This window comes from Garra rufa, chromosome 17 (genome assembly GCF_049309525.1).
Source record: "Garra rufa chromosome 17, GarRuf1.0, whole genome shotgun sequence".
Taxonomy (NCBI): Eukaryota; Metazoa; Chordata; class Actinopteri; order Cypriniformes; family Cyprinidae; genus Garra; species Garra rufa.
The window spans coordinates 33,249,408-33,266,832 of NC_133377.1; the positions used below are offsets into that span (position 1 = coordinate 33,249,408).

Genomic DNA, 17,425 nt, shown 5'->3' on the forward strand with positions numbered 1-17,425 from the left:
TGTGTACATTTTTCTTATTTTGTGTAAATATTTTTTTTTCAGTTAGTACTGCTCTTCAGAATCTACAGAAGATACATACATGTTTCCCAGAAGACAAAATAAGTTAAATTTACCCTGATCTTCAAATTCCATCTGAAGCATCAGTGAGAGTTTGAACCTTCTGTAATAGTTGCATATGAGTTCCTCAGTTGTCCTCAATGTGAAAAGACAGATCTCAAAAATCATACAGCCATTTTGGAAATGTTCAAATACACAAAAATGCTCAAAACCAAAGAATTGGTGGGACCTGCAGGATATTTCTGAAGAACAGTGGGCAGTTTAACTGTTTAGGACAAACAAGGAACTTATGAACAACTATCACTAAAAAAACACAGCTGTGGATCATTCAGGTAACAACACAGTATTACGAATCAAGCGTATGTAAACTTTTGAATGGGGTAATTTTAATAAATTCAACTACTATTTTTTCTTGTGGGCTATATGTTAACATATTTTATGTGAAATATCTTATTCAAGTCAGTACTAAATAAAAAATAACATGCATTTTGTATGATCCCTCTTAAATTAATTAACATTTGTAAACTTTTGACCTCAACTATATGCTGTTTTTCCATTACTTTAATCGATTGAAAGTGTTGGCATTAGATATCAGGATTTTTTAATGCTACCAAAAAACACATTTATGGATAAACAGAAACAGATATGGATGATATTTCAATGCTTTGCCGTTCACTCACTAAGTTTTGCGTTGTTACGAGGAACTTGAAGCAAAAGTTTTGTGAGCCAAATGCAAAAGCACTAAAATATAATTTTTCCACCTACAATAACTTCCATCATCATGCCCCTGTAGGGGCATTCACTAGTTGGACACAAAAAAACTATCCCATGGTACATGGCAAGATTAAAGACAGCAACTCTGTAGAAAACAAATGACACTTTTACATTCCAATGACAAATGCAGTATGCTAATACTAAGGCTGTTTTGTTTTTCAGAAAATTAAACTCGCTTTCCAAGGTTTGACGCTGTACTGTACACACAACAACAAAGATGTTTGCTTTGGAAGTAAGTGAAGAACTTTTTTTGCTTCACCCCTGGGAAAAAATACAGAACTGTAGATAGCTCACAGAAAATGTAAACTTATATTTTCCCATAAACCCTAGGAAAAAGAAGATAACTTTGACCATGTTTATCGTTAAGTTCAGGCTTATGATAATTCACACTGAACCTAGATGTTTATTCTGGGATATAATGTGCCTTTAATATATACAGTATACAGCAGCAGGGTAATATTTTGTCTTAGCTATTCCATTCCATATAGAACTTTTCTATTTCTGCCTGCCTTCCTTTTACTGTTTGCTCATTAATAAACATATAAATAAACTGGAAAACATTTAAGGGAACCCTAAAGTAGTGTACTGAAGATTTTGAAACATTATATAACTTCATCTGATATGCAGGGCAATTGAGTTCGCGGTGGAGCATTTGTCCACTCTCATTGCATCAGCTTTTTACTGTACACTATTAATAGGCACAATGACCCCTTAAACAAAAGGGTCAGTTTGTATTGGTGCCTCCAACAAGCTCAGCCAGAACTGTGTACTCGCTACAAAAAAAAAAAAAAAAAGGTATAAAAACAACAGCAGGCTTTTCGGCTAACCTGACTCTGCCTATTTCTGGTTCTTTGTGCGTATGCATCACAGACCTCTTCTGGTTTACCAGCAAACCCAACTTCCACGGTAAGAGATGACTTCTCCAGCTGTGATTGAGATGAATTTGCATATTAAAGCTGAATTTACCAACACAAAGAATGTTAGAAGTGTATTAGTTTTGCAACAAATCCAGAATACATACTGTGAAGTCCAGAAGTCTGGAAATCGGGAATGTTTTTCAGTTTAATCTGGGGGAGAAAATAAGGTTCAGGATGTTTGAAAATTGAGAACAAAGAAACACTAAAATGAATAAATGATGAACACTGAAAACAACTTTCACTCTGAAGTTGCTAGTAAATGTCATAATTACAAAGACACAAGAATTAAATGTGACTATTTGAAGAATTAAACAGTTTCTCTTGTAAAATGTGAAACAAACTTAAGGAAAAAAAATTACAGTGCAGAAATATTTCAGACTGAATTAAACTAATCAAATAAACAAAATTGTGACCATGGGTCTCATTCACTAATAATTGTGTAGATTTGATTGCTTTTTTATATGCCCTTTGGAACTTTAATTCACTTCCAGAATAAACATTTCCTAATAATTTACTCATTTTCATGTCATCCAAGATGTTCATGTCTTTCTTTCTTCAGTCACCAAGAAATTAAGGTTTTTGAGGAAAACATTCCAGGATTTTTCTCCATAAAGTGGACTCCAATCGGAGTCAACAGGTTGAAGGTCCAATGAGTTTCAATGCAGCTTCAAAAGGCTCTACACAATCCCAACCAAGGAATAAGGGTCCTAATTACATTTATATACTTTTTAACCACAAAAGCTTGTCTCCCACTAGCTCTGCGATGCGTGTCTTCAAGCATTACATAATCATGTTGGAAAAATTACATTTGATTAGTTCTTAGTCTCATTTTTCCAACTTTAAAATCATTCAACATCGTTGTTTTAGCTTTTTTTGTAAAGGGCCTTTGACTTTCTTTGGACATTAGCTTTGTAAACACAGGGTCAGTACTTCTGTCTACGTTATGCATGACCTTTTCAATATGACTATGTAATGTAAGTCGGGCTGGTGCAAGACAAGCATTTGTGGTAAAAAGGTGGTAAAAAGGTATACAATTTTGTACAAACCGATCGTTTTGCTAGATAAAACACGTATTCCTCGGCTGTGATCCTGTGGGGCCCTTTGAAGCTATATCAAAACTGTAATTTGGACCTTGTTGGCCATAATAGAAGTTAACTATATTGAAAAAAATCCTGAAATGTTTTCCTCAAAAAACTTTTGAGTAAAGGGGTGAGTAAACCCTCAGGAAATTTTTATTCTGGAAGTAAACTTCTCCTTTAACCTAGTCCTGATGTTACTGAATTTGGAGTATTCTGAAAAAGCGGCTGCTTGCAAAGGTTAGTCATTTGCATAAAACACGCCCAGACCATCCATATTAGTTTCTGCACACGTTTTCCTTACAGCTTGTAATCACTTTATTCAAAAATACTCAATGCAACCCTATATGACGCTGTCTACAGATGCGCTCTTGTCAGATCTTTAAGCAGTGCCAGGTGCGCAGTCCTCAAAACCAGTGCATACATAATAAAACACCTTTTATACAGACCCAGTTTACAGAGCTTTATCAACCGGCTGTACAGTAGATGCGCTGTTATTCAAAGAAACCTTGCAGCTCAAGCTATAGTCTAACACAGCTTTTCTTACTCTTTCACTGTATATGATGAAATAATTTTAAGATGAAATATATAGCTGCTAGAAGCAATTACTGGGGTTCGAACAAATAAGGCCTTCTATGCTGTTAGGGTGTAGGGAAACATGAAATAAATGGCTGACACCAGGACATATATATGATGCATGAGTTTACTTAGGTTTGTGAAGTTTAGAGTTTTTTTTTTTAAATAATATCAAATATTTAAAGAAAAGTTGGATTGATATTAGTGTTCCAAGAGGCAAAGTTGTTCAGAATGAGATGATCTATCTTATGATATGAAGATCTAGTGTTTGTCTGAATATATGAGCACGTTTAGGTTTTATAAGCTTTTGGGTATACTTGGTCACGCCCCTTTTATAAGTTATAGCCAACCAAAAGACCAAATTCAACATTTTTTCTGATAATTATTAATCTAGAGAGTCCAGAGAATTGCACTGCAGTGGTTTGATCGAGATTGAGCAAAAAACCTAGGACTAGTTCGCAAAAGTAGGTTGAGCATCTTTTGAACTTTTTGGCCCCCCTTTGTGACCGTGAGTTGAACGTTTTATTTTTTTGATAATTATTGATAAATTTGCATACCGGAAATGAAATCAGAGATAGCCATTTTGTTTTATTTAAGCCAAGCATTCCAATGATATGAGACAATTGAGTCTTCAAAAAATGGTCTAGGAGTTATGAGAGGTTTCGCGTTTTTGCTCGCTGTAGCACCACCTATAGGCTGATTGGGGTGAGTCTTTGTCAGGTTCTCCCCAAATTGAGCTCTATCATTTGGCCAAGTTTCAAGTGTCTTGGCCTTACGGTTTGGTCTGCACGATCAGTTTTACGATGGAAGAATAATAATAAATTAAAAAAAATACTAAAAAAATAATAAATATACATTTTATAATATAACCATTATCCTAAGATGAAACATACATATATAGATTATTAAGGCTGGCCATTTTTGCGTGCATGTGTTTTCAGTTGTTCCTATCCAACTTATTTTTCCTATAAAAGTGGGCACGGCCATTTTTTATGGGTCTGACTTTTGGTCTCATCCGCGTCCAGCTATTTTTAGCTCATTTTGCTACTTGATATTGCAAATTGGTGTGGCTTACCATATTTTGTTTAATGTATTATCTTAATTATGAACACACTGGTTTGTAGTGCAAACAGTTTTACTGTTTACTGTTAGTTGTCATTCTTCTCCTTGTTTATCTATAGCGGCTAATGAACTAAAATTCTTGCACATAGGCTTACTTCCACATTAAAGATTAAGGTGGATATTTTTTTTCTTACATTTAAAATCAATTTTAGTGTTAAATTTTCAGTGAATGATGATTTGTTCTTGAAGACATGTGCATACACATACTTAGTGAATGACTCCCAATGATTATGTGAACTTTTCTTGTAGTCGTCAAATGTTTTTGGTCCCAACTGAGGCACAAAATGTTCTTTGGAACAACTCAAAACATGCTGGAGAACATGATCATCAGATTTAGTTTCTGTCAGTTCGAAGAAAAAGGGTGACAAACCAAATACTGGAAATTCTGGCATTCATACAAATGTTCATCTTTTTTTAAATTAAATGGTCTTTTCTGGCGAACATAATTTGTAATGAAGAAAAATGATTAAATTAGAAAAGACTGCAAATAGAAGCAGACTTTTGGACCCCATAAAATAATTACCAATGTCTGGTTTTAATGTAGGATAATGTCATTCCACAAAAAAGGCGTATCACAAGTGTCAGTGAAATTCTAATTGAATTATTTCAATGATTATCTTTATAGTAAAGGATCAGTGGCCATTGAAAAGGCTCATTATGGAAGGCACCAGAGGACGTATTTTGCAGCTAATGGTGATGGCCGTTTTGCTGGGGTGAGATTCTTAATACCCATAATTCCCAAACCTCTTTCACAGTATCTTATATAACAAATTACAGTTCTTATTCCATTTATAATAAAGCAAAATTCATTTCACTGAAAAGAAAAGTCTTCCATCTGTTATCCATTATTTTAACAAGTGCTTTTATCTCAAACTGGCCAAATGGGTCTGTGTCTCTTTGTCTACCTGGTATTATCGTGAGCAAATGAATCAATTATCTAATTTCATTATATCCTTCCATTACAGATAAGCATGAGTGTATTCACAGTAATCTTGTATCTTTTTAGCAAGACAGATAAGGACGCAACTTTTGTCTGTTGATGATCTGACATCTGTTTGACCTCATAGCGCGACCGTCCCGGTACACAGGGCCATCCAGACCCCTGACTATGATGACACCTCCATGCCCGAGATCCTGAACCCTTCCTGGATGGCTACTATCCCTGACGTCTACTCCCTATCAGACGTGACAATGCCCGGCACACACAACACCATGGCCCTGTACGGTGGCACGCTAGCCGAATGCAACTCCTGGTCCCTTGCCCTCCAGCTGCGAGCCGGAATCCGCTTTCTGGATATCCGTGTTCGCCATGTCAATGGCAACCTGACCATCCACCATGGCATCTCATACCAGTATGCTGACTTTGGAGACGTGTTAATGGACATTGTGGCTTTTCTAACGGAGTATCCTTCGGAAACAGTGTTGATGAGGTTGAAAGAGGAGTTGAGTGACACGCAGGATATTTATGACGCAGTGGTGCGTTATATTAATGACTATGCGCACTGGGACCTGTTGTGGAACAATCTTGAGATGCCCACCATGGGAGAGGCACGAGGAAAGCTGATTGTACTGAAAGACTTTACCGGCCCTAATCTGGGAATGCACTACAACTCACTAGACATAGCTGATGACTGGAAGGTAAGGACACACAGATGGGTTTGTGAATATGGGAGAGACTTTTCAGCTTGTACTTTTATGTTAGCACAATTTTACTGATCCAACAAATGTCATTTGTCACTTAGGCATTTTTTGTGCATTTAATTAGGGCTGTCAAGCGATTAATCTCGATTAATTGCATGCAAAATAAAAGTTTGTGTTTATATAATATATGTGTATGTACTGTGTATATTTAAAATGTATATATAAACACACACACATGCATGTATATATTTAAGAAAAATTTTATATATTTAAAATAATTATATTTATATATTAATTATATATATATATATACAGTCAAGCCCGAAATTATTCATACCCCTGGCAAAATTCTGACTTAGTTACTTTTTTTTAACCAGCAAGTTTTGTTTTTTTTTGGACTGGAAATGACACAGGCTTCTCCCAAAAGATAATAAGACGATGTACAAAAGGCATCATTGTTGAGAAAAAAATATTTCTCAGCTTTTATTTAAATTTGAACAAAAAGTGGCATGTCCAAAATTATTCATACCCTTTGCAAACTGTCACAGTCTACGGGAAAATCCAAAGTTCTATACCATTCCAAATAGTCCCAGCTGTTCTAAAGCATCCTAATTACCCTGATTCATTGGGAACAGCTGTTTTAATCAACTCAACAGGTGAAAAACAGAAGCTCTCTGCTGTTGGTTTGTGGACAGTCATGGCTAAGACAAAGGAGCTCACTGAGGACCTGCAGCTGCGCATTGTGGCTGCTTACGAGTCAGGAAAGGGCTATAAGACCATATCTAAATGTTTTGAAGTTCCAGTGGCTACAGTGCAAAGTATTATTAAAAATATAAGGCACCATGAAAAAGAAGCAATACATCAAAATTCTCAACAACAACATCAGGCAGTCTGCAGAGAAACTTGGCCTTGGGCACCGGTGGACATTTCAGCATGACAAAGACCCAAAACACTTTTTACAGAAGGGTATGAATAATTTTGGACATGACACTTTTTGTTCAAATGTAAACAAAAGATGAGTAATGTTTTTTCCACAATGATGCCTTTTGTACATTGTCTTATTATATTTTGGGAGAAGCCAGTGTCATTTTTGGTCAAAAAAAAAACAAAACAAAAAAAAAAAAAAAAAACCTTGCTGGTTGACTAAAAGTAACTTTAAGTCAGAATTTGGCAGGGGTATGAATAATTTCGGGCTTGACTGTATATATACACATATACACACACACACACACACACACATATTATGTAAACACAAACATGTATGTGTGCATATGTGTATATGCATAATTAATATACATAGTACACACATCTTTTGTACACACAAACTTTTATTTTGCATGTGATTAATCGCGATTAATCATTTGATGGCCCTTGAATATTTGTACTTTTTTTGCATAGCATGATAAAATTACAGCTTGATTGGAAATTACATAAAATATTCTATTCACAAGTGATATTGACCACAAATTATTATAATTTTTTTCCCACACATAATGTTTCATATCTCAAGTAATAAATGTGTACATAAATACTGTATATTATCATTCAAAATTTGGGGTCAGCAATACTTTAATTTAGGACTAGCACACTAATTTGATCAAAAGTGAATTAGAACAGATCAAGTTTCTGTTTTAAATATTTTTTTTTCCTGTTCTTACTGAAAAACAAATGTAGCAGTTTCTATAAAAATATTAAACAACACTGTTTTCATTATTATTTATAAAAAATAAATAATTATTAATAATAATACATTTATTGAGTAGCAAATGTGCATATAGAATGATTTGTGAAGGATCATGGACAGAAGACTGAAATAAAGAAGATGAAAATTCAGCTTTATCATCACAGGAATACATTTTAAGATATTTTCAAATAGAAAACAGTTACTTTAAACTGTAATAATATTTCACAATATTACAGTTTTTACTGTATTTTTAATTAAAAAAATGCAGACATAGTGAGCATAAGAGATTAATTTCAAAAACATAAAATCTTACCGATCCCAAAGTATTAAATGCGATACTGTACATAATTTAATTATAAATACAGATTTTTAAAAATGTTATTTTACTATTTGCTTAGTTTTTAAACTGTAATATTTATTTTTATGGATTTTCATTTTAAGAAAAAGTCTGAATCTGCCACAAAGGGTTGCTCCAAGACAGTTTTAATGTTTAGTGTTTTCATGTTCATATAACCAAAAAAAGAAAAATCTTTTAGTTCTTTTAAACTCAACTGCTGGAACATAAATGTGCACATGTACCAAACCTCAGAAAAAGAGCAATGGAGTGGGAGACAAAATATTAAATTAAACGTCTGAATCATTTCAAAGGGTTCCAGAAGACTCTTTATATTTAGTTTCCAGAGTGTAATCTTCATCTGTCAACTGTCTTTAAAAATCCATCAGAGAGAGTTTTTGTTCCCTCACCACATTTTGAAATTGTACTGATAAAAACTTTTTCTCGCCCCAGGTGGCCTCTCTGCAGCCAGAGGATGTGGAAAAGAAATGGACAAGTGTCTCCACTCATCTGGAGGCGGCTGCGGTTGGTAACAAAAACCAAATGTTCCTCACCTACAGCAGCGGTGCTAGTATCCTAGCACATCCCAATGCCCTGGCCCAGCTAATAAACCCCCGCCTGTACGAATATCTGACAGGTTATGTCGGTCAGAGGAAGCGGTTTGGCATTGTAACAATGGACTTTCCTGGGGCCAAGTTAGTGCAAACTATTATAGGCTTCAATTATTGAGAGACAACAGCAGGGCGTCAGGACCAATACACCTGGAACTCACCAAAATACTTCATTAATTGACACAAATCCCAGGTATAACTGTGACTCAAATTACCCATACCCTTGAAATTTCCATATGTGTGACAGAAAAAGTTTGAGCTTGCTGGCAAATTTTGAAATTTCTGACTTAATAAAGCACTTTGACAAATTTCTGTCATAACACCATGTCATGACAATATTTGAAATAAAATGCTCTGCTGTCACTTCATAAGGACCTTAATAAGATAGCCTGCATTTTCATGGCACTCAAAATAGAACACACTGTCCTCTTTTTATGTACGACACAAAGGAAAGGTGTTAACTGACATCTATCTCAGAGCAGCCTTGAGTTAACACAAAGTACAACAAAAGTTTGTTTTTCAGTGGCATTACGTAAGTCTCAGATGTTACAAATGGAAACGTTCTCACACTAACACTGTTTTATTTTCTGTTCTATTTTAAGGACAAGTTCAGTCCTAGTTCAAACCAAATCTGTATTAAGAACTGATTCGCTAACGAGAAAGGGCTCGTAAGAATCATTCACTCAAGAATCAGACTTAAATGGTCATGCGGATACACTGAAAAGTATTGCAGGGAACATTTTCATTGTTATATGATATCCTATATACATCAGCGGAAAAATGTGGAATGAATAGAACATCATAAAAATTATTTGGTTCAGGTATTCTATTCAACATTATTCTATTTTTAAGGCCATTCACACCGAGCATGACAACTTACCGAAGCCTATTTCTGACACAGAATAAAAAAAATAAAAAGAGGAATTGTGACTTTATCTCATCTCACTGTTGAGGTAAAAAAAAGTGAGGGAAAGTGAGAATTAAGACTCAGTTACAAAATGTAAACTTGAAATTGAAAGACAAACTTATAATTCAGACTTCCTCGTAATTCTGAGTTTACATCTTGTAATTATGACATTTTTCTCAGAATTCTGCATTCATACTGCATCTCACAATTTCAGACTGTCGCAAATTAGAATTTTTGAATTTTTAATTTATATTTCACAATTCTGACTTTTTAAATTTTTCTAAATTTCTATCTCAAGGAATTCTAAGTATGTTGCTATTCTGACTTTTTGAATTCTGATTTTACATCTCACAATTCCGACTTTTCTCAGAGTTATGAATAAGTCGCAAATCTGAATTTTTGAATTTTGAGATTCTATTTTACAATTCAGACTTTTCCTTGGAATTCTGAGTATGTTGTAATTCTCACTTTTGAATTCTGAGTTTATATCTCACAATTCTGAGTTTTCTCATATTTTAGAGTATGTCACAATACTGACTTTTTGAATTTTGAGTTTACATCTCACAATTCAGACTTTCTTGGAATTCTAAGTATGTCGCAATTCTGAATTTATATCTCACAATTCTGACTTTTCTCAGAATTATGAGAGTGTCGCAAATCTGAATTTTTGAATTCTGAGTTTATATTTCACAATTCAGACTTTTACTCGGAATTCTGAGTATGTGGCAATTCTGACTTTTTGAATTCTGAGTTTATATCTCACAATTCTGAGTTTTCTCAGAATTCTGAGTATGTTTGACTTTTTGAATTGTGAGTTTACATCTCACAATTCAGACTTTTCTCGGAATTCTGAGTATGTCACAATTCTGAATTTATATTTCACAATTCTGACTTTTCTCAGAATTATGAGTATGCCGCAAATCGGAATTTTGGAATTGTGAGTTTATATTTTACAATTCAGACTTTTCCTCAGAATTCTGAGTATGTGGCAATTCTGACTTTTCTCAGAATTCTGAGTATGTTTGACTTTTTGAATTCTGAGTTTACATCTCACAATTCAGACTTTTCTTAGAATTCTGAGTATGCCGCAAATCCAAATTTTTGAATTCTGAGTTTATATTTAACAATTCAGTCTTTTCTCAGAATTCTCGGAATTCTGAGTATGTCACAATTCTGACTTTTTGAATTCTCAGTATGTCGCAAATCTAAATTTTTTAATTCTGAGTTTATATTTTACAATTCTGAGTTCTCGGAATTCTGAGTATGTTGCAATTCTGACTTTCTGAATTCTGCGTTTATATCTCACAATTCTGAGTTGTCTCAGAATTCTGAGTATGTTTGACTTTTTGAATTCTGAGTTTACATCCCACAATTCAGACTTTTCTTGGAATTCTGAGTATGTCGCAAATCAGAATGTTTGAATTCTGAGTTTATATTTAACAGTTCAGATTTTTCTCGGGATCCTGAATATATTGTAATTCTGACTTTTTAAATTCTGCGTTTATATCTCACAATTCTGATTTTTCTCAGAATTCTGAGTATGTTTGACTTTTTGAATTCTGAGTTTATATCTCACATTTCTGAGTTTTCTCTGAATTCTGAGTATGATGTCGCAATTATCACTTTTTGAATTCTAAGTATGTCGCAAACCTGAATTTTTGAATTCTGAGTTTATATTTTACAATTCAGACTTTTCTTAGAATTATGAGCATGTCACAAGTCTGACTTTTTGAATTTTGAGTTTATATCTCACAATTCTTACTTCTTTCAGAATTCTGTGTGTCACATTTCTGAATTTTTGAATTCCAAGTTTATATCTCACAACTCTGAGTTTAAATCTCAAAGGAAAGTCTGAATTGCGAGACCAAAAAATAGCAAATAATCATTAATTTGCGTGAGAATAGGAAAGGCCACACCACAACTATAACGATAACAACACAGAAGAACTATGTGGTAAGAATCACTTTCAGAACGACAAAAACATTGACAGCCAATCAGACAATACAGAGCTTGCGCATTTAAGACAACAAAACTGCAGCGCACGCTAATAATAAACAACGTTATCGTCTGTTGATCTAACTGACATCCATCTCAGAACAGTCTTCAGCAAGCTGAGTTAACACAAAGAAGAGAAGTTTGTTATTCAGCAGTATTACGCAAGTCTCAGTTGTTACAAATGGAAACTTTCTCACACTAACACTATTGGCTTTATTTTCTGTTCTATTTCAAGGACAAGTACACGTTTTAAATCAAATCTCTGCCACAGTGGTGGAGCGCTGTTGTTTGCCCCCGATGCTTATCTCAATGACAGGGTCTGCAATGACTCATCTGTGCAAAAGGAAATGCTTAATGTGTGCAACACTGAAATCTGCAGGTAATATATAAAAATATAGCCTTCAAAAGCACCTAAACATATATTTTAAAAAGGAAACTGAACTTATGACCAAACCGTTCAAGGAAATCTGTATTTGTTCAGGCCTTTATGTCTAAGGTGATTTATTAGGTTTGTTTAATAAATTTATACCTGGTAAGCACAAGGCTTTTAAGAAGAGCATTACTTCTAAATTACTGTTATGTTAACCAAGAATGAAGGCCACACTAATATAACATTCAAACTCAAACTGTACATACGCAATGTACTTCCATGAATTCTGGTCTCAGGTGAAGCTTTTACAGAAAGCCTTGGTCGTACACAAGACACTTGACAGTTAACCGGCGCTGGAACGCAGCAGGAGGTAACTAGCTTTACATCTTCAGTGTCACGCTTCTTCGTCCCATCATCTCTTTCCCCCGTGTCTATGACATCACATGAGCGTTCTCGTCCCTGGCTCTGCACACCCGGGTAACAAGGCACGGAGAACGACACCCCATGAGAGGAACAGAAGGATGACAGAAGGTGTGTGAATGTGTTTAGCTCTGCATCCAAATCGTTTTTCCTCCCTCTGCTGCATGCAGATTGGGACAATGAAAAAGTGGGCTGCGAAATTGATGCAAGACAGGCTGCGACTGAAGACGGCAACAAGGCCGTCAAAAACAGCCTTCGAGTGAAAGACACCAGTGTTGCTACTTGGGGTGGGAATCATAACAAGTTTAACGATCCTCTTAATGAGTCTGGTTACTTAATGGTTCCATTTAATGATACTTTTTAAAGTGAAAATAATTTGGGAAACACAAATGCAATTCTGTTGCCAAAAGCTGGGATCGTTTTAATGATAAATGTAAAGCTGATTATGGTAACAATTCTTTCATCCCTTTTTTGTATTTATTCATAACCAATTCTCAGTTCTCAGTTCTCAACTCTAGCTGTTAGAATATTACGGGACTATCAGTTTGTTCAACTAGTGGTGCATACAGTACTTTTTCCTCCATGAGTGGAAGTGCTGTCTATATTTTTCCCAATACGGAAAACAGGAAGATTTTTAATTGCATTTGTCAGAAAAAGGACAATTAATTATACAGAATTAGATTATTATTACTATAGGGCCATTCTCTGCCAACTCAACCAAAGGCCCCCTGGCTCACATTTTTGATCTGGCTAATATTTATTCTGAAGAAAGATAGACATGTATAGTGATACAAGCCAACATATTAAATGTCATTGATGAATATTTACTGGGTAATCCAATATTTTGTAGTGGGAGGTCAAAACGGCAATTTTCTTATATTCATAGTCAAGTTTCAGGGGGGTAAAAATTACTCAAGGAAGACGGCAGCCTCATAATATTATTTTTACACAGAGATTGGTAGTTCTATTAGTAAAATATGTTGACTTTGCTAGCTTTGTTGCATTATGTGCCAATGGTGACCATTTAAAAATGGGGAAACAGCACTTTTCAAGTTTCTCTCCAAAGTTTGCCTGTAACTCAAGAAATATTAAAGATATCTTAATGCCCTTTTAGATCTTAACAAACTTCCCTTTTGGCATCTTTAATGCCCTATGAGATTTAGTTCCAGAGATACTGAAATGTATGGCTCCAGGAGTAAATTTACACATTTTCAGTGGTCAAAAACCAAATGTGGGGCAGTTTAAAAAATATATATACTTATTTCGTATCCATTTTTTTGTATTTATTCATAACCAATTCTCAGTTCTCAGTTCTCAACTCTAGCTGTTAGAATATTATGGGACTATCAAAAGGTAAACATTGCTATTTAACCCCCCTCTACAAAATAGTGGATTACTTAGTAAATATTCATTCAAGACATTTAATATTTTGTCTTTCATCACTATACAAGTCTATCTTTTCTCAGAAAAAAATAGCAAAATAAAAATTTGAGCAGGGGAAGTTTTTGAAATTTGGTTTATTAGCTGACCCTATTTATTTATTTTTTGTTTGGTATTATGGTATGGATTCAAAGCATAACTTTAAGAAAGTAATCTGATTGCATAGCATGCAAAAACAATTTTACTTGAATTTTAGAAGCCCTGCTGCACAAAGTAAATAACACCAATTATGACCGTCAGAACACATTTTAGCGAAAGAGTGCGTCATGGTGCTTAAATCAATCTGTCTTTTAGCCTGAATGGCCTTTAATGACAAGCCATTTGTGCAGTGCAACCCTTGCTGGTCTGAATACGCCGTGCTCAGTGTGCATTAGCTTGGCTGAATTGATTTTCCAATGTAAAAAATAATAATCTTAGAGGGTGTTAAGCCTAGTGCGGTCATTTACCTGTTCCCTGTACTTTGTTCTTGAATATTTCTGGTCTGATTTGTACAAATTCATCATCGACTTTCTTTGCTTGAGTCATAAGACCTAATTGTAATGCACTTACAAAAAGTGCCTAGGCACTAAATTACACTGCCATTAGCACAAATTAAACTTCCTTGCGTAATGAGGCAAAACTAGTTCATCAGGTCCAGTGCTATAGACTGTTGCTAAGGTACGACGTTTCTAACAGCACTTGAACTAATAACCTTACTGGCTAACATGTCCTTCTTTAACAAGAATCAAATACTATTATACTCTGTTTCTATCCAGTTAACTACAATTAGCAAACAGACAAAGTATCTATCCTTGTGCTATGCTGAGAATCCTTTACCTTTGGTGTTCCCAGGCAAAAATCTGTCATTATAGTATATTATCAACAAATCTTGGATTCAATCTTTTTGCCAACTTGTTTTCTCTTAATTAGCACAGGTTTTGTATTTCTTTTTGGAGCTGAATGATTGCGAACCTCATTGATCTGAGTTTATGCACCTCAGTTCTTAAGAGAAAAAACATTATTAGTGAATAATTTTGGCAATGTTCAGATCAAATCTCAGATCAATGAGGCCTACAATCTATCAGTCCCAAAAAGAAATAAAACACCTGTGCTAATTGAAAGAAAACAAGCTGACAAAAAGACTGAATCCAAGATTTAGTAATAGTAATGCATAATGAGAAATTTATTAGCAATTTTTGAAAGGCTGGTCATTTTTTTTTACTGGGAACAACACAATTGTAACAAGGTGTGGGGAAAGAGCAAAAATAATTTTTGAGAGGAAGTTGTTATAATTTTTCTATATTTTCTATTATTTTTGAAATTCAAATCATTCCCACCAAATCTAATTTTGGCATAACTTTTGCTAAAATCATCTAAATGCATATATTCATAGCTTAATGGCTTTTAGATATGAATCTTTAATGCGCTAGTTCAAATTAAATAAAATTTTTATAACCATTTACTCATCTTTGTATCATTTAAAAGCCAAGTGATTTTATTTTTTTTTATTTAATAAGCCATTATTCACATAAAATCTTCTGCAGATCTCAATAAAAGATCGCTGAATAAAGAATAAAAAAGGTAACTGCGACTTTTTTTTCTTGCAATTCTGACTTTTTCTTCTCAGAACTGAGATATAAACTCACAATTGCAAAAAATTTGTCATTATAGTATATTATCAACAAAATTTTTTGTTCAAGAGACCTGCAAGAATTGCAAGAAAAAAAGTCGCAGTTACCTTTTTTATTCTTTATTCAGCGATCTTTTATTGAGATCTGCAGAAGATTTTATGTGAATAATGGCTTATTAAATTAAAAAAAATAAAATCACTTGGCTTTTAAATGATACAAAGATGAGTAAATGGTTATAAAAATTTTATTTAATTTGAACTAGCGCATTAAAGATTCATATCTAAAAGCCATTAAGCTATGAATATATGCATTTAGATGATTTTAGCAAAAGTTATGCCAAAATTAGATTTGGTGGGAATGATTTGAATTTCAAAGAGATATAAACTCACAATTCTGACTTTTTTTTCTTGCAACTGCGACTATTTATCTCGCAATTCTGACTTTATTTCTCAAAATTTAGATTTATAAAGTCCAGTTTTGAGGAGAAATTCACAGAATTGCAAGTTTATATCTCACAATTCTGAGAAAAAAAGTCAAAAATTGTGAGTTGCATTAACCTTTTTTTTTTTTAACATTTTTATTCAATGGCTGAAACAGGCTTCCATACAAATATAATTAATGGTCACCTATATTTAAATATGCTGTGTAGTGACAATCACAGTCCACTTTCATTATTAGACAAAGCATATTGATGTCAAATTCCTTGAAATATCTTATTTTTAAGATATTAAAAGTATCGAATGACAAGAGGCTGAAAAAATGCTGACTGAATTTACAGCCGACTGTAGGCCTACTTGTCTCCCATGACACTTATACGTTTTGCTGTTTTAAATTGTTTTGACCTTCTGCTCTAAACATATTAAGCTGCATTTGAAATGCGCATTCTAGATACAATTTGACTGATGGATGCAGTATTTGGTATTTATCATTTTTATTTCCTTCTTCCTAACTTGATTAGTGAAAAGGTCCCCTCAATGTAATTTGATAAGTGATATACAGTTCAATTTGTAATCTCCCTCTAACATCTTCAGCAAATAGACTTTTTTTTTTTTTTGTTCAAGAGACCTGTGTCGGTACAGAAAGTCAGCTTGCGAGGTAAACATCTTAGATTATTAGTCATTTGACGCAGCTGTTTAATTGAGATGGGACCAAGGGCTTCTTCACAGTGAAAGACTGCGAGAGCTGCACAACAAATCAAAATGTGTCATAGAAGCCGATCGGTCTCGCCGGGAACTATGGGGGAGATTTGAGCGATGATGACAACTTATGAAAAACACGGTCCGAATAATGATAAAATGAACAGAGAGGGCAAAAAAATAGCATGGAGATGGGGGAAAAAGGATAATAAGACCTAAAAATGGAAAGCCGAAAGAGTACGCAGAGGAAAAAAAGAGAAAGAATAGGCGCCTTGCAGGGCAGGAAATGCTGGCAGAGAAAAGCAGGAGGGGAGGTGGAGAGAAAAAAAAGGGGGGGAGATTGGGAATCATAAAAAGAGGAAAGCGCATTTATAAACACGTCTCTATAGTAACCAACTGGTAATTTGGCTGGTGGGAGAGGGAGAGAGCAAGGGAGGGCATGAGGGAGCACCATTTACCATAGGCCTCTTATTACGGAGAGAGAGGGGGAAGAGAGCCAGGAATAAAGGGATAAAACAAGGCTAGAGAGATGGTAATATGAAAACGAGGGATAGAGAGAAGGGTTGCATTAAGGGGAAAGGAGAAGAGCGCAGAATACCAAATGAAAGTGAGTAATAGGGCACAAACAGATGAGATTTGAGGGAGGAAAATACAAGGAGGATAAGATTATCAAACAAATTGCAGTGGTCCTCAAGATCTGTCAGCGCTGTGCCGCAGAAAGCTCCTATCTGATTTTAAGTCACTCTGTAAAGGTT

General features: G+C 34.5%; 1 protein-coding gene across 1 annotated transcript; it reads left to right on the forward strand.

Moving 5' to 3' along the window:
- The first annotated feature begins 1,592 nt into the window (after nucleotides 1-1,592).
- On the forward strand, nucleotides 1,593-9,112 carry LOC141290276 (1-phosphatidylinositol phosphodiesterase). The gene is made up of 4 exons (XM_073822462.1): nucleotides 1,593-1,737; nucleotides 5,148-5,235; nucleotides 5,590-6,160; nucleotides 8,635-9,112. The coding sequence occupies exons 2-4, from the start codon at nucleotides 5,180-5,182 to the stop codon at nucleotides 8,908-8,910; spliced, it is 903 nt and encodes a 300-aa protein (XP_073678563.1). The 5' UTR covers nucleotides 1,593-1,737; nucleotides 5,148-5,179; the 3' UTR covers nucleotides 8,911-9,112.
- Nucleotides 9,113-17,425: the final 8,313 nt, after the last annotated feature.

Excerpts from the sequence above, each read along its gene's own strand:
- LOC141290276 (XM_073822462.1), top strand. The coding sequence starts at position 5,180 with ATGGAAGGCACCAGAGGACGTATTTTGCAGCTAATGGTGATGGCCGTT. Across the intron at positions 5,236-5,589 it reads GTGATGGCCGTTTTGCTGGG|CGCGACCGTCCCGGTACACA; the intron begins GTGAGATTCTTA and ends TTGACCTCATAG. Across the intron at positions 6,161-8,634 it reads ACATAGCTGATGACTGGAAG|GTGGCCTCTCTGCAGCCAGA; the intron begins GTAAGGACACAC and ends TTCTCGCCCCAG.